Source organism: Astyanax mexicanus, chromosome 9, assembly GCF_023375975.1.
Source record: "Astyanax mexicanus isolate ESR-SI-001 chromosome 9, AstMex3_surface, whole genome shotgun sequence".
NCBI lineage: Eukaryota > Metazoa > Chordata > Actinopteri > Characiformes > Acestrorhamphidae > Astyanax > Astyanax mexicanus.
The window spans coordinates 14,135,638-14,160,551 of NC_064416.1; the positions used below are offsets into that span (position 1 = coordinate 14,135,638).

At 40.4% G+C, this 24,914-nt stretch overlaps 2 protein-coding genes across 2 annotated transcripts in view; one reads left to right on the forward strand and one right to left on the reverse strand.

The window, feature by feature from the left end:
* The window catches only part of b4galnt3b (beta-1,4-N-acetyl-galactosaminyl transferase 3b), a 57,094-nt gene extending 38,096 nt beyond the window's left edge, over window positions 1-18,998 (forward strand). The window contains exons 14-20 of the mRNA XM_022679522.2: window positions 8,149-9,571; window positions 10,472-10,728; window positions 11,739-11,892; window positions 12,946-13,018; window positions 13,117-13,270; window positions 14,317-14,443; window positions 15,239-18,998. Of these exons, the coding sequence (XP_022535243.2) occupies window positions 8,149-9,571; window positions 10,472-10,728; window positions 11,739-11,892; window positions 12,946-13,018; window positions 13,117-13,270; window positions 14,317-14,443; window positions 15,239-15,347 (2,297 nt within the window). The 3' untranslated portion in view covers window positions 15,348-18,998. The remainder of the gene's footprint in view (window positions 1-8,148; window positions 9,572-10,471; window positions 10,729-11,738; window positions 11,893-12,945; window positions 13,019-13,116; window positions 13,271-14,316; window positions 14,444-15,238) is intronic.
* A 461-nt stretch (window positions 18,999-19,459) lies between these two features.
* Window positions 19,460-22,693, reverse strand: tnni1c (troponin I, skeletal, slow c). Its single transcript, XM_015604473.3, has 6 exons — window positions 22,615-22,693; window positions 22,427-22,468; window positions 22,193-22,324; window positions 21,190-21,279; window positions 20,480-20,662; window positions 19,460-19,914 (listed from the first exon to the last, which is right to left on the reverse strand). The coding sequence occupies exons 1-6, from the start codon at window positions 22,657-22,659 to the stop codon at window positions 19,816-19,818; spliced, it is 591 nt and encodes a 196-aa protein (XP_015459959.3). The 5' UTR covers window positions 22,660-22,693; the 3' UTR covers window positions 19,460-19,815.
* Between the last annotated feature and the right edge of the window lie 2,221 nt (window positions 22,694-24,914).

The window sequence follows — 24,914 nt, forward strand, 5'->3', positions numbered from 1 at the left end:
CACCTAGCAACACCTTAGCAACCACCCGGATACCATAGCAACACCTTAGCAACCGCCTAGCAACACCCTAGCAACCACCTAGCAACCACCTAGCAACACCTTAGCAACCACCCCGGATACCATAGCAACACCTTAGCAACCGCCTAGCAACACCCTAGCAACCACCTAGCAACACCTTAGCAACCACCCCGGATACCATAGCAACACCTTAGCAACCGCCTAGCAACACCCTAGCAACAACCTAGCAACCACCTAGCAACACCTTAGCAACCACCCAAGTTACCATAGCAACACCTTAGCAACCGCCTAGCAACACCCTAGCAACCACCTAGCAACCACCTAGCAACACCTTAGCAACCACCCCGGATACCATAGCAACACCTTAGCAACCGCCTAGCAACACCTTAGCAACCACCTAGCAACCGCCTAGCAACACCTTAGCAACCGCCTAGCAACGCCTTAGCAACCACCTAGCAACCACCTAGCAACACCTTAGCAACCACCCCGGATACCATAGCAACACCTTAGCAACCGCCTATCAACCACCTAGCAACCACCTAGCAACACCATAGCAGATACCAGCCAGCACTGCAATCACACTCGCAGTTTCTGTAGGAACTGCAATCTAGTTATTATTATTATTATTATTATTCCACCTGTTTTTTGTCCGGTTAACTAGTGCCGCAGTTTTCGAAATATCGACTTCGTTCAAAAGAGAAAACGTGCGTCCATATCGGGAATGGTGGGCTTGTATACAGCTTTCCGATCGGACTTACGTTTTTCGTAAAAACTTCGTAAGTACGCGTTTTTTTGACCATTGAAAATGAATGGGCAGAACTTTGCACGCCCGTGGACGTCGCAATTTTTGAAATACGAAGATGAAACCAATTGAGGACCTGTAGAACTTATTGAGCTCTTTCCGAAAATATGCGTTACGAAAAGTTACGTCGTACGGATTTCGTACGAATGTCGTACGAAATGGCCCCATTGGAATGAATGGGGCCAATCGGAGGACGGCAGCTAGATCGAAGGACAGGTAGCTAGAACTCCAGTACTGTGTGTAATGGAGCAGCTATGGGATAAATCAGCGTTAGGTCAAAAGTTTGGACACCCCGGCCCCCCCCAGTACTGTGTGTAATGGAGCCATGGGTCAAAAGTTTGGACACCCCGGCCCCCCAGTACTGTGTGTAATGGAGCCACGGGTCAAAAGTTTGGACACCCCCGAACGGCCAGAGCAACCTAGCGTGCATAGCTGATTGATGTATTTGCACGTTGCGTAGCAACGTGCAAACACCATTTAATCTAATTTATGCATATAAATCACCTAGCAACCACCTAGAAACACCATAGCAACCACCACAGATACCATAGCAACACCTTAGCAACCACCTAGCAACACCTTAGCAACCACCTAGCAACCACCTAGCAACACCTTAGCAACCTCCCCGGATACCATAGCAACACCTTAGCAACCGCCTAGCAACACCTTAGCAACCGCCTAGCAACCACCTAGCAACACCTTAGCAACCACCCCGGATACCATAGCAACACCTTAGCAACCGCCTAGCAACACCTTAGCAACCACCTAGCAACACCTTAGCAACCACCCCGGATACCATAGCAACACCTTAGCAACCGCCTAGCAACACCCTAGCAACCACCTAGCAACCACCTAGCAACACCTTAGCAACCACCCCGGATACCATAGCAACACCTTAGCAACCGCCTAGCAACACCTTAGCAACCACCTAGCAACCACCTAGCAACACCTTAGCAACCACCCCGGATACCATAGCAACACCTTAGCAACCGCCTAGCAACACCCTAGCAACCGCCTAGCAACCACCTAGCAACACCTTAGCAACCACCCCGGATACCATAGCAACACCTTAGCAACCGCCTAGCAACACCTTAGCAACCACCTAGCAACACCTTAGCAACCACCCCGGATACCATAGCAACACCTTAGCAACCGCCTAGCAACACCCTAGCAACCACCTAGCAACCACCTAGCAACACCTTAGCAACCACCCCGGATACCATAGCAACACCTTAGCAACCGCCTAGCAACACCCTAGCAACCACCTAGCAACCACCTAGCAACACCTTAGCAACCACCCCGGATACCATAGCAACACCTTAGCAACCGCCTAGCAACACCTTAGCAACCACCTAGCAACCACCTAGCAACACCTTAGCAACCACCCCGGATACCATAGCAACACCTTAGCAACCGCCTAGCAACACCCTAGCAACAACCTAGCAACCACCTAGCAACACCTTAGCAACCACCCCGGATACCATAGCAACACCTTAGCAACCGCCTAGCAACACCCTAGCAACCACCTAGCAACCACCTAGCAACACCTTAGCAACCACCCCGGATACCATAGCAACACCTTAGCAACCGCCTAGCAACACTCTAGCAACCACCTAGCAACCACCTAGCAACACCTTAGCAACCACCCCGGATACCATAGCAACACCTTAGCAACCGCCTAGCAACACTCTAGCAACCACCTAGCAACCACCTAGCAACACCTTAGCAACCACCCCGGATACCATAGCAACACCTTAGCAACTGCCTAGCAACCACCTAGCAACACCTTAGCAACCACCCTGGATACCATAGCAACACCTTAGCAACCGCCTAGCAACACCTTAGCAACCACTTAGCAACACCTTAGCAACCACCCCGGATACCATAGCAACACCTTAGCAACCGCCTAGCAACCACCTAGCAACCACCTAGCAACACCTTAGCAACCACCCTGGATACCATAGCAACACCTTAGCAACTGCCTAGCAACACCCTAGCAACCACCTAGCAACACCTTAGCAACCATCCCGGATACCATAGCAACACCTTAGCAACCGCCTAGCAATACCTTAGCAACCACCTAGCAACCACCTAGCAACATCTTAGCAACCACCCCGGATACCATAGCAACACCTTAGCAACCACCTAGCAACACCTTAGCAACCACCTAGCAACACCTTAGCAGATACCAGCCAGCGCTGCAATCACACTCGCAGTTTCTGCAGGAACTGCAATCTAGTTATTATTATTATTATTATTATTATTCCACCTGTTTTTTGTCCGGTTAACTAGTGCCGCAGTTTTCGAAATAACGACTTCGTTCAAAAGAGAAAACGTGCGTCCATATCGGGAATGGTGGGCTTGTATACAGCTTTCCGATCGGACTTACGTTTTTCGTAAAAACTTCGTAAGTACGCGTTTTTTTGCCCATTGAAAATGAATGGGCAGAACTTTGCACGCCCGTGGACATCGCAATTTTTGAAATACGAAGATGAAACCAATTGAGGACCTGTAGAACTTATTGAGCTCTTTCCGAAAATATGCGTTACGAAAAGTTACGACGTACGGATTTCGTACGAATGTCGTACGAAGTGGCCCCATTGGAATGAATGGGGCCAATCGGAGGACGGCAGCTAGATCGAAGGACAGGTAGCTAGAACTCCAGTACTGTGTGTAATGGAGCAGCTATGGGATAAAACAGCATTAGGTCAAAAGTTTGGACACCCCGGCCCCCCAGTACTGTGTGTAATGGAGCCACGGGTCAAAAGTTTGGACACCCCGGCCCCCCAGTACTGTGTGTAATGGAGCCACGGGTCAAAAGTTTGGACACCCCCGAACGGCCAGAGCAACCTAGCGTGCATAGCTGATTGATGTATTTGCACGTTGCGTAGCAACGTGCAAACACCATTTAATCAAATTTATGCATATACATCACCTAGCAACCACCTAGAAACACCATAGCAACCACCCTGGATACCATAGCAACACCTTAGCAACCGCCTAGCAACACCATAGCAACCACCTAGCAACCATCTAGCAACACCTTAGCAACCACCCCAGATACCATAGCAACACCTTAGCAACCGCCTAGCAACACCCTAGCAACCACCTAGCAACCACCTAGCAACACCTTAGCAACCACCCCGGATACCATAGCAACACCTTAGCAACCGCCTAGCAACACCCTAGCAACCACCTAGCAACACCTTAGCAACCACCCCGGATACCATAGCAACACCTTAGCAACCGCCTAGCAACACCCTAGCAACCACCTAGTAACCACCCCGGATACCATAGCAACACCTTAGCAACCGCCTAGCAACACCCTAGCAACCACCTAGCAACCACCTAGCAACACCTTAGCAACCACCCCGGATACCATAGCAACACCTTAGCAACCGCCTAGCAACACCCTAGCAACCACCTAGCAACCACCTAGCAACACCTTAGCAACCACCCCGGATACCATAGCAACACCTTAGCAACCGCCTAGCAACACCCTAGCAACCACCTAGCAACCACCTAGCAACACCTTAGCAACCACCCCGGATACCATAGCAACACCTTAGCAACCGCCTAGCAACACCCTAGCAACCACCTAGCAACACCTTAGCAACCACCCTGGATACCATAGCAACACCTTAGCAACCGCCTAGCAACACCCTAGCAACCACCTAGCAACCACCTAGCAACACCTTAGCAACCACCCCGGATACCATAGCAACACCTTAGCAACCGCCTAGCAACACCCTAGCAACCACCTAGCAACCACCTAGCAACACCTTAGCAACCACCCCGGATACCATAGCAACACCTTAGCAACCGCCTAGCAACAACTTAGCAACCACCTAGCAACCACCTAGCAACACCTTAGCAACCACCCCAGATACCATAGCAACACCTTAGCAACCGCCTAGCAACACCTTAGCAACCACCTAGCAACCAGCTAGCAACACCTTAGCAACCACCCCGGATACCATAGCAACACCTTAGCAACCGCCTAGCAACACCTTAGCAACCACCTAGCAACACCTTAGCAACCACCCCAGATACCATAGCAACACCTTAGCAACCGCCTAGCAACACCTTAGCAACCACCTAGCAACCACTTAGCAACACCTTAGCAACCACCCCGGATACCATAGCCACACCTTAGCAACCACTTAGCAACACCTTAGCAACACCACAGCAGATACCAGCCAGCACTGCAATCACACTCGCAGTTTCTGTAGGAACTGCAATCTAGTTCCACCTGTTTTTTGTCCGGTTAACTAGTGCCGCAGTTTTCGAAATATCGACTTCGTTCAAAAGAGAAAACGTGCGTCCATATCGGGAATGGTGGGCTTGTATACAGCTTTCCGATCGGACTTACGTTTTTCGTAAAAACTTCGTAAGTACGCGTTTTTTTGCCCATAGAAAATGAATGGGCAGAACTTTGCACGTCCGTGGACGTCGCAATTTTTGAAATACTAAGATGAAACCAATTGAGGACCTGCAGAACTTATTGAGCTCTTTCCGAAAATATGCGTTACGAAAAGTTACGACGTACGGATTTCGTACGAATGTCGTACGAAGTGGCCCCATTGGAATGAATGGGGCCAATCGGAGGACGGCAGCTAGATCGAAGGACAGGTAGCTAGAACTCCAGTACTGTGAGTGTATGGAGCAGCTATGGGATAAAACAGCATTAGGTCAAAAGTTTGGACACCCCGGCCCCCCAGTACTGTGTGTAATGGAGCCACGGGTCAAAAGTTTGGACACCCCGGCCCCCCAGTACTGTGTGTAATGGAGCCACGGGTCAAAAGTTTGGACACCCCCGAACGGCCAGAGCAACCTAGCGTGCATAGCTGATTGATGTATTTGCACGTTGCGTAGCAACGTGCAAACACCATTTAATCAAATTTTTGCATATACATCACCTAGCAACCACCTAGAAACACCATAGCAACCACCCTGGATACCATAGCAACACCTTAGCAACCGCCTAGCAACACCATAGCAACCACCTAGCAACCATCTAGCAACACCTTAGCAACCACCCCAGATACCATAGCAACACCTTAGCAACCGCCTAGCAACACCCTAGCAACCACCTAGCAACCACCTAGCAACACCTTAGCAACCACCCCGGATACCATAGCAACACCTTAGCAACCGCCTAGCAGCACCCTAGCAACCACCTAGCAACCACCTAGCAACACCTTAGCAACCACCCCGGATACCATAGCAACACCTTAGCAACCGCCTAGCAACACCCTAGCAACCACCTAGCAACACCTTAGCAACCACCCCGGATACCATAGCAACACCTTAGCAACCGCCTAGCAACACCCTAGCAACCACCTAGCAACCACCTAGCAACACCTTAGCAACCACCCCGGATACCATAGCAACACCTTAGCAACCGCCTAGCAACACCCTAGCAACCACCTAGCAACCACCTAGCAACACCTTAGCAACCACCCAGGATACCATAGCAACACCTTAGCAACCGCCTAGCAACACCCTAGCAACCACCTAGCAACCACCTAGCAACACCTTAGCAACCACCCCGGATACCATAGCAACACCTTAGCAACCGCCTAGCAACACCCTAGCAACCACCTAGCAACACCTTAGCAACCACCCCGGATACCATAGCAACACCTTAGCAACCGCCTAGCAACACCCTAGCAACCACCTAGCAACCACCTAGCAACCACCTAGCAACACCTTAGCAACCACACCGGATACCATAGCAACACCTTAGCAACCGCCTAGCAACACCCTAGCAACCACCTAGCAACCACCTAGCAACACCTTAGCAACCACCCCGGATACCATAGCAACACCTTAGCAACCGCCTAGCAACACCCTAGCAACCACCTAGCAACCACCTAGCAACACCTTAGCAACCACCCCGGATACCATAGCATCACCTTAGCAACCGCCTAGCAACACCCTAGCAACCACCTAGCAACACCTTAGCAACCACCCCGGATACCATAGCAACACCTTAGCAACCGCCTAGCAACACCCTAGCAACCACCTAGCAACCACCTAGCAACACCTTAGCAACCACTCAAGATACCATAGCAACACCTTAGCAACCGCCTAGCAACACCCTAGCAACCACCTAGCAACACCTTAGCAACCACCCCGGATACCATAGCAACACCTTAGCAACCGCCTAGCAACACCTTAGCAACCACCTAGCAACCACCTAGCAACCACCTAGCAACACCTTAGCAACCACCCCAAATACCATAGCAACACCTTAGCAACCGCGTAGCAACACCTTAGCAACCGCCTATCAACACCTTAGCAACCACCTAGTAACCACCTAGCAACACCTTAGCAACCACCCCAGATACCATAGCAACACCTTAGCAACCGCCTAGCAACACCTTAGCAACCACCTAGCAACCACCTAGCAACACCTTAGCAACCACCCTGGATACCATAGCAACACCTTAGCAACCGCCTAGCAACACCCTAGCAACCACCTAGCAACCACCTAGCAACACCTTAGCAACCACCCCGGATACCATAGCAACACCTTAGCAACCGCCTAGCAACACCCTAGCAACCACCTAGCAACCACCTAGCAACACCTTAGCAACGACCCCGGATACCATAGCAACACCTTAGCAACCGCCTAGCAACACTCTAGCAACCACCTAGCAACACCTTAGCAACCACCCCGGATACCATAGCAACACCTTAGCAACCGCCTAGCAACACCTTAGCAACCACCTAGCAACCACTTGGCAACACCTTAGCAACCACCCCGGATACCATAGCCACACCTTAGCAACCGCCTAGCAACACCCTAGCAACCACCTAGCAACACCTTAGCAACCACCCCGGATACCATAGCAACACCTTAGCAACCGCCTAGCAACACCCTAGCAACCACCTAGCAACCACCTAGCAACACCTTAGCAACCACCCCGGATACCATAGCAACACCTTAGCAACCGCCTAGCAACACCCTAGCAACCACCTAGCAACCACCTAGCAACACCTTAGCAACCACCCAAGATACCATAGCAACACCTTAGCAACCGCCTAGCAACACCCTAGCAACCACCTAGCAACCACCTAGCAACACCTTAGCAACCACCCCAAATACCATAGCAACACCTTAGCAACCGCCTAGCAACACCTTAGCAACCGCCTAGCAACACCTTAGCAACCACCTAGTAACCACCTAGCAACACCTTAGCAACCACCCCAGATACCATAGCAACACCTTAGCAACACCTTAGCAGATACCAGCCAGCACTGCAATCACACTCGCAGTTTCTGCAGGAACTGCAATCTAGTTTCTTATTCATTTCTTTCAGATGAAGGCAGGAGAGGATGGAGGCCAAAACGAGGGTTTGAGGACTATGAAAGAAAATATAGAGAAGAAGAGGAGGAGGACTACCCAACACAGAGCCAAAGAAAACTATTGTCTCTACCTCTGACCAACGAGAGTAGAAAAAGGACGTGGAGAGATAATGAAAATATGAACGGATCGTTGGGGCTACAGCAGGAGAATTCACCAAACTGGCTTTCAGAGCAGAATAGGACAGCAGACAACCACCAGCAAGAACATGCAGAACTCCAGATCCTAAACAAGACTGTGGAAAAGTCTGTACAGCAGTCCTCTATCATACTGCGCAAAGGACAAATCAAGAGGTCAAATGTACAAAGTAGTGATGGACATGATCTGTCTCTCCAAAAAAGGGAACATATAGAAGATCTCCAGCCTCAAGGATCTTTACTTCAGGAACCTCAGGATGTACTGGTTGAGGTTAATGATAAACCTGGTAAAGGAGTGATATTAGACGACTTTGCAAATAATAAAGCACATGCAGTGCAATCAGAGTGGTCAAGAAATAGATTAAATAAAAATAAAACTATTAAACACTCAGCTTTGGGTGGTTCTAAAAATAAACCATCCAAAAGAAAGACTGGCATTAAAGCTAAGGCTGGAGTTCCACAACATATTGAGGACAGATTAAATAATAGCCAGGTTCTTCTAGCTGGTAATGCAAACAACATGCAAACAAAGAACGTCTCAATAGCTATGTCTTTTGAAGCCAAAGCAAAGGAGAATATCCCAGAGGAACGTGGAGCTGTACTAAGTGGGAAGACCAATGCAACCCTGCTGGACGGTCCCAAAGACAGGTCCGAAGATCAGGAGAAAGAAAGGACTAACTATGCATCAGACTATAAGGACATAGTGCCTCATAAATTAAAAAAATTAGATGATTCCATCAGTGAAAGCAAGTTCAATGATTTTAAGCATGAAGAATATCATAATTCTGTTCTTCAGGATACAGAGCATCTTGACACCAAAAAGAAGGTCACTAAGTCCCATTTACTCAACTCCAGTCCTGAGCAGAGGCACAAAGGCATTGTGGCTCCACCCATTGAGGAAAGTAACAACACATGGAGGAGAGTTGGGAGGTTAGAGGGAAAGGTAGATGAAGATGCAGCAGAAGAAGAGAAGAATCTGTCCAAATTCGGGGAAGAAGATGAAACTGTCGATGACTGGATGATGTATGGAGACTTGGACGATGACTTCTTCACTAAGATTGGCTTTGACGCTGAGGTGAACTGGGCTCAGACCTTTCAGGTGAAGCCTATGGATTTTCAGACGATGCGATCTGACTGGATAGATCTAACCTGTAACGTGTCCGGCAATCTGCTGATCGACAAATCAGAAGCCATGTTTGTGGTGCAGGCGTTCATGGATAAACTCAACGAGAAATACCCAAGGTATGAAATAGAATGAACCTGTGTGTGAGTAAAAATAGCTACAGTTTGGGAAAAAAAAGTTAATTATTTTATTCTAGACAAAAAATAGCTTATAGTAGATACTGACTAATTCATAGTGGTTGCAGAATAACTAGTATTATACAGCTCTGGAAACAATTAAGAGACCACTTCAGTTTCTGAATCAGTTTCTCTGATTTTGCTACTTATTGGTATGTATACGTTGTTGTTCTATTCTATAAAAAATATTGTCATTTGGAGCATTTATTTGCAGAAAATAAGAAATGGCTAAAATAACAAAAATGGATGCAGAGCTTTCAGACCTCAAATAATTGAAAGAAAACAAGTTTATATATATATATATATATATATATATATATATATATATATATATATATACGTATATATATACGTATATATATATATACGTATATATATACGTATATATATATATATAGTTTTAAGAGTTTAAAAATCAATATTTGGTGGAATAACCTTGGTTTTAATCACAGTTTTCATGCATTTTGGCACGCTGTCCTCCACCATTCTTACACACTGCTTTTGGATACATTTATGTCACTCCTGGTATAAAAAGTCAAGCAGTTCAGCTTGGTTTAATGGCTTGTGATGATCCATCTTCCTCTTAATTATATTCCAGAGGTTTTTAGAAACTGAATAACTCAAGGGCCACTAAAAATTCATAGTAGGTACTGAATAATGAATTCCAGGTACTGGCTAATTCATAGTGGATACTGTATAATTAATTCTAGGTACTGAATATCTCATATGGTATACCAAACAATTTATTTTAGATACTGAATAATCCATAATTAATATATTATTGTATATATATACAGTCAGAAATCACATTTTGTATGTGTGTGTCTTTGTGTGTGTGTATAGTGAGTTCTCCATGCAGCAGATAGTGAATGTAGAGAAACGGCCTGACGTTCCTCAGGGCACTCGGTACCTGCTGGAGTTGGATCTGTTGGACAGGGCGGGTAACAGGGTCCGTCTGGCTCAGTATATCTACCTCCTTAGGAAAGACCAGAAACGAAGCCGGTCTGTTTACAAGCAGAAATATAGCCCACAGCTGCTCTTCTGCAACCCTCATAACTTCCAGTGGAACCCCACAGCTACTGTCCACTTCATCATCCCAGGTCAGATACACACATTAACACACAGTGTTTAAATAATCTGAAAGAACTGAATAACTTGTTATAAATCTAAAATTTTAATGGAGTAAATCTCCTGAACAGACCATGGCTCGTATTAGGGCCACAAGTGTAGGTGATACAAAACCCTTTTTCTTTGCAGTAAAATAAGTTATTTACATTCTAAAAAAAAAACTGTGAAGGCTTTGAAGACTCCTCCTACAGGACACTTGGTGAAGCTGCCTGTTCACTCTCTGCTCCAAATAATAATTTAATATCAGTGAGAAAAATCAATCTAAATCTTGTGAGTTGTGGGGAAAAAGTAGACATAAAATTAAAAAGACAGGTTTGGAGGAATTAAATGTTTGATTTCTATTCACTAAAATATTGATTTTAAAATGTTCAGAAGAGGTTCAGGAAAGCACACATTTTATCATTTGTATTGATTATGTTTTGGCAGTTGCAGATTTAGTTTAATATGTTTAAGTATTTTCTAATATAATTATAATTTATAGTAACATTTTTTTATCAAATATGAAACCTTTTTATGTAATGCTTGAATAGAAATCCTCAAGATTAAGGTGTGTATTATCAGGCAGAAAAAATCCAAAAAAGGCCTGCATGTTAAGGGGTTAGCAATAAAAAAAACAGCTGACTAAGATATACCAGGGAATTAGTCATTACTAATATTCATGTCATCAGTTGAACTTGTATGTGTGATTTGTTATCCTTATATAAAGTGTTTCATCTTAATGTAGATGTCACACATTTGTGCTTTATTTAAATATAGTTCTGCATAATTAATCTCAGATATACGTTTAGTATACGTTGCATATTCAAAAAGTACAAATACAGGAAAACAATTTTTTTGTAATTTTTGGCAATAACTGTGACTTCTACAGGTGATGCTTTAAAGTGCAGGTTTAAAGATTGTTGGCATTCTATGTGTGTGAATGCTAAATGGCATTCTATGTGTGTGTGTGTGTGTTTGTGTGTGTTTGTGTTTGTGTGTGTAGTGAAGAACCAGGCTCGCTGGGTCCAGCAGTTTATAGCAGATATGGAGGAGCTGTACAAAGCCACTGGAGACAAGAACTTCAACATCATCGTCACTGACTTTTCCAGCACAGATATGGACGTTCAACAAGCCTTGGAAGACTCTCAATTGCCCAGGTACATACACAGAATTACTCAATTAAACATATTAAAAAAGCAAAAGTAATGCCATGTGAAATACATATTTTTTGTGTATGTATTATTTTATATCGTTATTGTAACAAAAAAATTACAAATGTTTACATACAAGTTTTTAATTTCTAACTATGATTTGTTTATCTTTTCACATTTAGAAAATTCACAACTCATTTTACATGCCCAATTGTATGTATAAGACTGTACAGAGTACACCTATGAACTAAGCATTAAAGCAACATCTGCATTATTTTTACCATGAACTAGCAGCTTCAGAATCATAAAACTGTAATATTGCTCTAGTGCCTCAGTTCAAATGCATCTTTCACTTAGGTTTGTGCCATATCGTATCGTACGCAATAATATCGCCAACATTTTAAAAAATCTAAACGATATTATACCCTGAAATATCGTGCCATATCACCCACCCCTAATTATCACATCAGGGTTCTACTTTTTTGCTGCTTTTAGCAAAAGAAATATTCACACTGTTCTCATTTCCCATTATATATCTACTAGAGATAGATTTTATCTGTACAGTATCATTTATTGTACTTTAACCCTGGATATATGGAGATATATGGAGTGCATTATTAGTATTGTGACATTGACTTCTGTTACAAATCTGATAAATCAGATTCTTGTATTTGTTAATGTCTCAGTTATATCATGTCGTATGCAGTAATACAATTTAATTTTTATTTTGTTACAGTAGGATGTGCTTTGCTTTTTTTTATTCAATGTCATATCGCCAAGAGTATCATAAGCACAAAAATACCATGAAATATGGTGATGATTATTTTAGGGCTATATCGCCCACTTTTTTGTATCTCCAGCTTCAGTGCTTCTGTGCTTCTGTGCTTAATTTGTATTTACAGCAGTGGAGTAATAGTAAATCGCACTTTCCAACCACAATTGAAGCCTAGCAGTGAAAAATAGCAAATTACTCATAATGCTGCTGTAAATAGTGGTTTATGTGGTTTATGAATGTCATTATATTTCATAGTATGTTTGTATGTGTGTGTGTTGTCCCAGATATCAGTACCTTAGACTAGAAGGAAACTTTCAGAGATCAGCAGGACTGCAGGCTGGAATAGATCTAATTGAAGTGAGTGCACTCCTGACTTCAATACACTAATAAATGCGATTTAATAATATTTACACATTTCTAAAATCTGAATAAACATGTTTCTTTATCTTTCTCAGAATAAACACAGCATTGTGTTTCTGTGTGATCTACACATCCATTTTCCACTGGGGTTCATAGACTCGGTGAGGAAACACTGTATTGAAGGACGAATGACCTTCGCTCCTATAGTGATGAGGCTTAACTGTGGTGCTACTCCTCAAGAACCTGACGGTACACTCACTGATCTCTCTCACTTGCTTTCTATTACTCATTAACAACCCCAGAGCCCACTGGTGGATCATAATGTTTATTACACTCTTGTATATCTTAAGGTTTAACAAAACTGGGATTAATTGTAATAGAAAAAGGAAAACTCTTCTGATTGTCGGGATTATGGCACTGCAGCGGTTCACAGGAATTATGTAGTATAGCATAGCATAGTGTAGAATAGCCATGTTTTTAGTGATGTTTAAAGGACTTTGTGATTATTTATATAAAGTTAGGTTTTTAAGAAGATGCAGCATTTAATGAATGTTTAAATCTTATATGTAAAGTATCAGTCAAAAGTTTGGATACACCTTAAAGTCAGTGTTTTTTTTTTATTATTATAAAATGATCTTTATTGTAGATAAATAATAAAGTCATCCCAACTATAAAGAAAAAAAGGAATAATCTCTTGCACATCTTGACATCTTCTTAGTTAACTTTATGATCTTGTCAACTCGAATGGCTTTCAGTTAACAGCTATTAATTATTTGTATTTCTTGCCTCTTAATGTGTTTGAGAGAATCAGTTATAAAGTTGTGAAGAGGTAGAGTTGGTATACAGTGAATAGTTCTATTTAATTAATGTTCTAATCCATATTATGGCAAGAAACTAAGGAATCAATCCGAAAATCTTTAAGAACTTTAAAGATTCTTAAAGTGCAAAGTTCCAAAGACCATAAAACTTTATGATAAAACTGGCTCTCATCTGGACTGCCCCAGAAAAGGAATTACACAGGTTAGGTTCATCAGAGTTACCAGCCTCAGAAACTGCAAGTTAACAGCCCCCAGATAAAGCTTCACAGAGTATTTTGGTCTGTTATTTTGGTGTACTTTTAAGTTACTACATGATTCCTTATTTTTACCGTCATAGTCTGGATGATTTCAGTATACATTTACAATGTGGAAAAAAAACTATTGAATGAGGTGTTGTGTCTAAACTTTCTAAAAACATTTTACACATTCAGAGATCTGAAAAATCTCAGATACAGTTTTGTTTTGCACATTCTGCAGGATACTGGGAAGTAAATGGCTTTGGGTTGATGGGGATTTATAAATCTGACCTGGACTCTATTGGTGGCATGAACACCAAAGACTTCACTGACCGCTGGGGAGGAGAGGACTGGGAACTACTGGACAGGTAGGACATTACTGTTTGTTTGTTGGCTGTAACAAACACAACAAACTACTTGCACTAAATCGTCATGATTCAGGTTTGGTGCATTCAGGTGCATAGAGAGTATGTGGTGCCCACTATTAGAGTAAATACTTTAACTTTACTTTGCTTGGGATTGTAGGAAGAAACTGTAGTGGTTTAGAAGCATCACTAACTGTAGTTAACTGCTTGACATGCTTGTGATTTTTCTCCTCTCCCTCTCACTGACATATATGGAGAGTAAAAGGCTGATATGCTTGTTTTATCTCTCTTTATCTTTTGATATTCTCACCTTGGGTTCGGAATTGACTGCATATATCACAAGTGTTTCACCGATATTCTGGCTTTAACATTTTATTTTAACTCATGAAGCTGATGTGTAAGTGTGTTAGGTGTGTTGAAGTGTACTTAGTCTTTTATTTTTACTGTACAGTTTGTATTGAATACCTGTGGGGTGCACTGTGAGGCAGTAGATGTAACACATTGTAACTTGCACAACTGTATTTTAATTTTTAATGAAAAGAAACCTGAATTCATTTTTGAAGTATGACGTTTGTGTACTGTTACACCCCTACAAGCTCTTATCTAATATAAATGTTAAATATTTAGTTAATTAACCAGATGCCTACTGAACCATGCAGTATTAAACCTGCTTTTCAATATTACACACTTTTTCATAATTATAACAGTTACTGTATATAGTTATGGTCTATGCATGTTTATTCATGTGTAATTGCTTATGTCTGGATGTGGTTGATGATGTATTGCTCTGGCCCGTAGGATCCTGGAGGCGGGACTGGAAGTGGAGCGGATGTACTTGAAGAATTTCTTCCATTACTACCACTCTAAGCGCGGCATGTGGAACCGCCGGATAATCCGCAATACGTAACCATGGCAACCACACATCGCCGGGACAACAGTCACTGTGGCACTTTATCCAGCATTTTCTCTACTGGCCAGCTTAGAATGGCACACTGTGGGCTGTGAGACATTCCAGAGGTCGGGTTGCCTGATGCAGTCCAGCAGTCGTGCAGTGGTGCTGATGTGGTTTAAGGGACGTTTCAGGTTTGATGTTTGAACCTGGAAAAAAAGAGATATAAAGACGATAACTCAGGAAGATGCTCCAGAAGATGCTACTATAAAAGAGTACTATAAAAAAAGTACTTTAAATAATAAGTGCATTATTGCTTTATTTATACTCTAAAGCCTTTCTTTTAGTAGTGTCTTGCTTTAAAGAAACGATATGTGTTGAATTTGAGGGAGTATTTATTGAGGAGAAATGGTCTTCAGTTCTCTATGAGGTGTGAACTGTGGACAGTACCTGTCTGAAACTCATTGGTAGGGCTGTCCAGTCTATGCCTGGAAAATTGCCATGCTAAATTTAAAAAAAAGAGCTCACAGAAAATCCAACTTACTTATCCAACTTAGCTGATGCTCCTTAATCCTGAAAGTACACTAAATGGACAAAAGTTATGGGACACCTGCTTAGTTGTTGTTTCTTTTGCCATTCCTTTGGACTGTTTCAACTCTGCACTAGTGAAGGCTGTGTAATGATTTTAAGGATTTGATTGCATTCAGTGATGAGAGCTGGTAAGACTTAGAGCCCTATCTTAAAACCCGTGCAAGGCACATTGTGATGCTCATTGCTATCTTACCCTGCCAACAGTCTATTTTCATACCCTTGTGCCTGCGCAGTTTAAAAGCAAAGACGCTTAGGAGTATATTGCCGCTGATGGTCTGGAAAATGTATATTGGTAACGGAAAACACTGATTTGAACCCTGACAACAGTCAATCGTCTGACGCTCATTGCTATATTAGCAACTCAGGCGTGCTTCATACACTCAACATACGTACACCCCCGCTTGTTACATACACACACAGATGTACAGCAGTGCACAAACCCTATTTTCACATCAACAATAAACAGAATAAAATAACATTGCTATTCCCTTAAATTACCTCCTCATACACATTTACAGCGTAAATTTCCTCTGCCGAGAAGTGCAGAAGCTGTGTGCCCTTAAAATACCAATCTGCCAAAGTCAGAGCACACCTGGCTCTTAAAAGGAATAGCAACTGACAAACTTTATTTCACTTTACGTCCAAAACACACCCATGATTAATTAAGAGAATTAGTACATGCCTTTTGCACGTTTCGAGCTGCCGAGGCACACTTTTTTCATCGTTACGATATTAAAGACAAGCTGACACAGCCTAAATCAATATGTGAGGTTCACGGTTGATGACTCGCCTGTAGATCACTAAAATAGGGCCCCTAGTGAGGTCAGGATGTTGGATATATGCTCACATTCCAGCTTGTTGTATTAAAAATAAGCTATGGCATGACATTTGCTGTTTATGTCATGTCTTTTTTTCCCAGACTGTGTGTGAGTGTTCCTCTTAAATGATTACCTGATTACTACTAATTGATTTTTTTTATAATGATTGTTGCTGTGAGTTTAGGACTGGATCTAAACACTGCAGATCATTTTTGATTCCTGTCAATGCACAATAGAGAACTGCTGTTGTAAAATGATATGTGTGAAGAATGTTTAGTATTTTTTCTTTATTTTTTTTTTATCTTTTGATGTTAGGAAAAAGGGATTACAAGACTCACATTGTACCAGAGTCTACACGTTAGTGATAATACTGTAAATAAAATACAGTTGCTGTTACAAACTGAATACCAAACTGAAGTAAATATTCCATATAAAAAAGATAATAGGATTTCTTAATATCATTTGGAATACTCATTTAATTAGTGCACCAATTGCTAAATAAACTATTTATTAGAGAAAGGGAACCTAACAAAAGTCTGGTTGCTTGGATCAGATTAGGTTAGAGCATCTCAGGTCCGATCAAGTCAGGTCAGATCAAATTAGATCAATCAACTGTATTGTCATTGAGAAATTACAATAACAAAAAGCAGAAGCATATAATGAGCACATAAGTATGTGCTAACTTGACTATATGGATAAGATGAGGTAGAATGAATGTGTAAGGTGCATGAATTTAACTACCGGTAATAGAGAAAACGTAATGTATGTAAACAGATTTTTAAAGTGAACAATGTACAGATGAGTGGAATAAATGTATAAATACAAATATATACATATATACAAGTAGATGGGAATTAATAAGATATAATAGAACGATATAATAGAAACTTTCATAGAAAGAAAAAAACAATGTCATATCAATCATGCAGTTGAAGAGGTGCAATTGAGAAATCCAAATGAGATTTCCTGGGTAAAGAAAAACAATCACAGAGTGTGTACATATATAAAATATGGTACACACAATCTGACAGATTCCTAGACAGAACAGTACATTCCCAGTATATAAATATACATTTTATTTGCTTTGTCCGAGCCACACATTTTCCAGCAGCTAGATCCTGAACTTTGGTGTCGTTTCTGTACTTAAAATAAGAATGTAATGAATTTACTAAAAATGTCATAATTTAAAAATACTTGTCCTGCAGAATCGTCTCCATGTTGAGGACATTGTTTTTCTCAGTTACTCTTTTAATAATATTATTTCCACCTCTTTTTCCACCTTTACTTCAATATAAAGTGTATTGCACTTCTTAGGAATAAGGACTTTTCAGGAAATAACCTTTACAGTTCAAAAGAATGTTCACATAATTTCTTATAGAAAATTTGCAGTACCTGAACATTGTTTTATAGCTTTAAATTGAGATCCATATTCAGACATCTCTTGAAGCATTCATTCAAAATAGATTCTATAGTGTAAAAAAGTGAGTTTTATAGGGAATCCCCCAAACAACCCTTTGTTGCATATTTATTTTGTAAGAGTGTGGGTGTGCAGTTGGGCCGTGCCTTCAGAGTTTAGGCCTTAACACAAGTTTAACTGTGGTTAAATCAGCATGGGGTTTACACAGTGTGTCTTAGGAAAAAATGTTTAGAAATGTTTAAAGAGAAAAGGAGATATTTTGATGTTATTCACATTCCAAGAAGGAGTGGCAGCTGCTGTGTTGTTTCAGGTGTCGTTTCACTGTGAGGATCCTCTCAGACACTTCAGTTCATTCATCTCAGCAAACTCAGCTCAGTCTTTTGTGTGGAGATAACAGGGTTACATATTTCTCAGATTGTTACATCACGAGTGATTTAGTAACTGCAATATATAAATAGTGACTCAGGAAAATACACTGGCTCTAAAGTGCCTTTTTATTGGAAATTTAAGAAAAGGAAGTGCACACACATGTATGGTGTATATGCATGGTTTTATGCAAAAGTGTGTGCACCCCTGGTCAAATGAACATAAATATACACACACTGACACATCCTGCACATTCTAAAGCATTAGTACAGTTTATTTGCTTGACTCAGCATATTTCAAAAACCTTGTATCTTCTTTTTTATTTTTTTGCTTTTTACTTGCATCTGAATGTTTTTCTTGTATTGTTTAAAATGTTGTGATAAAGAAAATCCTCGTTAAATAATGACGATTGTAAATATGATGTAAATTTTGTTTGTCACAAAAAAGATAATAAATCTGGAAGTTTGTTAAAAAATATTTAATTGTGTAATTATTCACTTGTGTTTCACCGGCAAACTGGGTACTTTAAATTTATGTTCCTTTAAATCAGAGCTCTTGATATACCTCTTGCAGTAACACCCACAGAAATGTCTGTCACGCTCTGTCACGCTGTCACTGCACCAGTTTAGACACGGCTGTCCTTGAACAAAAGCAATTGTTAGGATGACTCACACATTTGGACTATTTCAGATTATAGGCCACCCCAGCTGACATACAAGTGACCTCACACCTCTGTTATGTAGTTAAAACCTATGTATTGTGTGTGGTATGCATTTATAAATACATATGCCTGTATAAATAAATACATAAATAAATAAATAAATATATATATATATATATATTTATACAGGCATATGTTATATTGATATATTTAAATATATCAATTGTGGATGGCTTATTCTCATGCAGTGTGTCTTTAAAGAAACTCACTAACACTGTTATGGCATTGAAAAGTTTATTTCTACATTTACTGTTTTACAGAAGATACACATACCCTAAAAACATAATTTTGCTGACTGTGCAATACGTTTTAAGTGATAACATCCAATTAAAAACTCATCATAAACCACACAATTTCAGTAATATTAGTAAGATAACTGCTATTAAATGGTAATTCTAAATTTTACACAGTAAAAAGCCTTCCAAGTCTTCAGATTTGTGATGGAATTATCTCCCAAACATGTATGACCAGGTATAACTGACTCAGACAAATATCAATTTTTAGTTTTCAGTTTTGGTTCCTACTCATAATACACATGCACACACTCTTATATACAAAAACTGTACACACTCTTCACTGTCCTCCAGCAGCATCGAACATCTTCTTCCTGCCCTCCATGCCTGACATGGCCTCCACGTTCTTACGCCAGTCTCCTACTTCTGTGGTTAGAACCTGCAGAAAATATACACACATCAGTCAATCAGATATGACATTTTGATAGTTTTCGCAGATTTTAAACTAAATTATTTTGATTTTAAACAAAATAACACAATTGTTTTGCTAATATCTATTTAGATTTTTTTTAATTCTTCCCAGTTTAGCCGCTGTCAGTTCCCACCCTCAACCCTCTGAGTCACAGGAAGCCAGCACCTCTTCAGACTGCAGCAGCAGATGCAACAACACCAGACAGCTGAACACGCTGAGATAGGAATTCCAACTCCTCTATTGTGTTAAATCAGCTTACAGACATCTGAGCTGGCAAGTATCAACCATCCCACCCACCAGAGAGGGAGCGAGGCCAGCTTTACTCCTGGGCTGAAGGCCACAGATGGCTGTGGACTATATGTGTCAGGCTCCAGCCCTTTCTGCAGACTTCCCCTGATAATTAGCTCATTAGCTCAACAGCAACACATCCATGAATTCAGGACAGTAGATGTAGTAAGACACTAATATAGGCAAGGCTGTGGGCTAGAATACAGTACATGTGTTTTACAGGTGTATGTGGATATGTAAATACCTTCTCTTGTTTAATGTCCTCTTTCTTTACTGATTTGAGGTTGGCTCGAAGGTCCATAGACCCCTTGTGCTTGGACCCAAGCAGCGCCCTCATCATTTCATCAGCGGACACTCGCACTTTCCTCAGAGCAGGCTTCTTAAACTTACCCCCCAGATCCTGCACTTTTAGCTTCAGCTCGTGAATCTGTTACACACACACATCAGTCAGATGTTAAATTGTAGTTAAAGAACAAAATTGGGTTGACACCAAGCTCCAGCTTTATAAAGATGTTGAATTTTGGTTAAAAAAATCCAAGTCACATATCCTATAAAAACACACCTCAGGGTTAACATTGGGCTTCATCGCTGTACAGATGTTAAAATTTGGGCACATTTCCTTCAAAAACCAGCATTTGATTACCATCACTATATTAAAGTATATATAGTTTTTTTAGATGTTGCATTTTGGTCACCATAACTCACAACTAAATAATTAATACAAATAAATAATAAATAATTAATAATTCATGTCAATTCATGTTTGGAAGATGTTGGATTTGGGTTACATAACATCACAGCTTAAAACCAACAAAATCTACAGTACGTCAGCTGTCCTATGTATTCCATATCAGTTTAATGTTGGCACTAGAGTTGTCATGACATTGAATTTTTGTCACCCAACGTCTCAACATACATCCTGATAACATTATTAACGTTGGCATTTATACTCACTTCTTTGTTGTTCTTGACAACTTTTGCTTCAAAGTCGTACCTCTCCTCATCCACCGCGTCGACTTTAGCGTGGAGTTGTTTGCAAAGTTTCTGCAGACACAGACACACATCATTATTGTCAGTCATATGAAAATCCTACCTGTGCACTCTTCTATTTAGTTTATTTAGGATAGAATTATAAATTATGTATTTAATTCATTGCTTTCTGCCTGTTTTTTTATGGATGCCACAGAAAGTATTTATTTAGTATTTAGTTTATAAATTGTAAGTATGTGACTTGGGTGACATTGGGGATCAGATGCTATTTCTCCACCCTGTTATTTTACCTCAGATTTTAAGAAAAATTAGTTTTTTTCTGAAGGGCTTGTGGGGTAAAATATGTTTTGTATGGTAACAAGGGCTGTTGCTGTCCTCTCTGTATCCTATTATGTCCAGTTGGTGGTGTGGTATGTGGTTAACTAGCTGAAGAGACAGATTGCTGTTTGGGGCAGCCTAAGGTTAGCTTTTAGCCTAGCACCCATCCAGCACCTAGTTATACTTCATTGCTCCACACTGTCAGCTATTGTTAGGTCTCAGCCTTTTTAGCCTTTCTTTTGTGTTGTTTTAAAGTACAGTACCAGTCAAAGGTTTGGACACACCATAAATGTAGTGGGTTTTCATCATTTTAAAATGTTCTGCATTGTAGACTAATAATAAAGTAATCCAAAATATGAAGTAAAATTTGTAGGAATTTTTTAAACAATCAAAACATTAAATGAGAAGGTACGTCCAAATTTTGACTGGTCCTGTTGCTGATGCTTTTAGTCTTTCAGTAGTGAAGGAATGAGTAAAGACTGCTACATAACAGTTTTGAGGTTTTGGTAGTTTTACCTTAAGGACAGAACAGTGTTTGATATTCACTTTCATGTAACTCTTATTATTCAATTATGACAAAATACAGTAATTACAGTTTCCCAAGTGATATGGTCATTTATTGGAATATATGAATTCTCTAGTCTCTTACCTGTAATTCGTCCATGGCAAGACCAGACAGCTGTAGAGGTGGGAGTTTCTCCCCCAGGTAGCGCACCTTCTCTTCATCCCGGTCCGTTTTCTCCTGCTCCAGATCCTCCATTGCTCTTTGCAGCAGCAGAATCTAACAACAAAACCCCTCATATAAACAACTTCTCAAACATATCTTCTCACTCATACATCTCCATCACAAGATAAATCTATTAAAGACAATGGAACTGCTTACCTTGAGAGAGAGCTTCCTGGAGGCTGAGATCTTAGACTTGGGCTACAAAACAACAAAACAAAACAACACTTATATTTGAATTCACTTCTTTTTTAATTCACTATAGACTTCGAAAAATATATCAACACATAACGGTAAATGAAGTTAAGGAGATCTGAATGTGTCTGAATGTAGTGGGTATGGAATACCTTAGCCTGGGGTCGAGGGGACATGGGTGATGGTGCGTCCTGCATGGATGAAAAAGAAAATCACACCATATATATATATATATATATATATATATTTATTACTATTTTGGCAAAATAAATGAATACATTCTTAAAATTAAACAAAATGAAATTTTGTTTTATTTACCAAAGTTAACATATTGAGAGATTAATCTAAAGAGGATATATATAGTTTGTAAGTTTTGTCTGGATTTAAGTAGCTTTGTATTGCAATAAATTACTTAAAAGAAACTCTAGTTTTACATTAAGATAGATGTAAATGATGTAATTATGTAATTAAATTATGTTATGAAAATTAAAAAGATACAGATACAAAAGTACAGATGTGTAATTTAGAAATAATTTAGACCAATAGAAAATATAAACACTTACACTGCGGAGGTTTTAACAGAGAGTGGACAGAGACAAAGAGAAAAAAAGAAGAGATTAAATGTGAGTGTTTAAAAGAGTCAAAGATCTTATCATTAAAATAAATGTAAAAATTCATGTAGATCATCATAAAGCAAATACACTTCGGCTAGTGGGCTGATGAAAATGAAAAGATCCTCAAAGACTAAAAGAAAAAATATATGTACTATTGTGATAAATGTGTAAATGGTACTCACTCATCTGCCATTGTGAATCCTGCAGTAAGGAAAAAAGACAAGAACTGGTATTAGTATAGTGAGCGTAATCTGGAAAATGTACCTCTGAAACACTCTATATAACAACAATTAAATACTATAAAAATAAAAACGAGGGCTTAGTCGTTACCTAAAAGTGTCAATATAAAAAAAGTTTGATCTTGTTACAGAACTTTTATATAAAAAGACCTTTCTCATTTGTATGTAAGTCAAATAAATGAAAATTTGTCTACCACACAGTTACAGTTTACAGTAGTTCAGTAGAATAGTTCAGTGTAAAGGAACTAAAAGAAGAGGAAGGAGTACAGTACCTGAGGTGGTCGGTCTGAGCTACTAAAGGACGGGCCCTGAGACAATGGGTTTTATGTGTGACAGATGGCAGGTAAATAATTATAGCACACAGACACAGCAATGCTAACAATCAGACCAGCTGCCTTTACTGTCACAGAGCCTGGTGAACGTGTGAATGTGCCTGTGTGTGTGTGTGTGTGTGTGTGTGTGTGTGTGTGTGTGTGTGTGTGTGTGTGTGTGTGTGTGTGTGTGTGTGTGTGTGTGTGTGTGTGTGTGTGTATGTGTGTGTTTGTGTGTGTTTGAGTGTGTGTTGGTCACACAAGGACAAAGTAAAACAAAGTCAGCCATAAATCTTTGCTCCACTGCATCAAACAAAACTTCATATATTTACAAGAGTAAATAAATGCACTGCAGCAGCAGAGCTGCAGAACTGTGGAGGTAAAGACTGAGAGTGAACTTAGCACATAATCACTGATTTTATACAGAGACACTGTATAAATGTAGTAGTAGTAGTAGTAGTAGTCTGAATGTGCTAAAGCAGGGCACAATCATAAATTACCATAAAATATCATAAGATCATAAAGTCCACACCTTGTTACAGACAGTAGACAAACTGTTGCTGTCAGATTAATGTTTTTATTTCTGTATATACAGCATAATTGGTTTAGTATCTTATAAAATATAAAAAAGGAATGACCTGAATACAGACACACATTTTAGATAACGTGCTGCAGATTAATACTGATTAAATCACTTTATTTTTAGTTACAGTTTAAATAAATGACTGTGTATTCATTATAATCAGGCATTGTTTTATATAATGAGATTCTGGACTTAGTAGTGACTTTTTTAGACTTACTGTTTTATATTGTATCTAATATCTTATAATTCAGTCTGACCCTAATAATTATTCTTCCAGTACCTTTAAAACACTACAGTACATTGGTTTACTAAATTCTTGGAACTGGATTCAGATTAAAACACCTATACCCAATCCATAAAAAATATACCTGGATTTGATCTGGACAACTAAAAACTTTTGGCCTTACCTTACTTCAGACACCATGTTCATGATTAATTAGATTAGATGATTTTGTTGGACTGCTCTTTTAGAAATGTTTCCATGTTGGAGAAACAACATATTTTTTTTTAATAAACAGACAAAAGTATTGGGACACCCAGTGATTCACTAATTCTTACAAAATCAGTGATATTAAAAATACCTTATCCTGCTTTTGTTGGAAGGCTTACTACAAAATTGAATTATTGCTTTAAGGATTTGATTGCATTTAGAAAAAAGATCATTAGTGAGGTCAGGCTGTTGGATGATGATCACCAACCTCATCC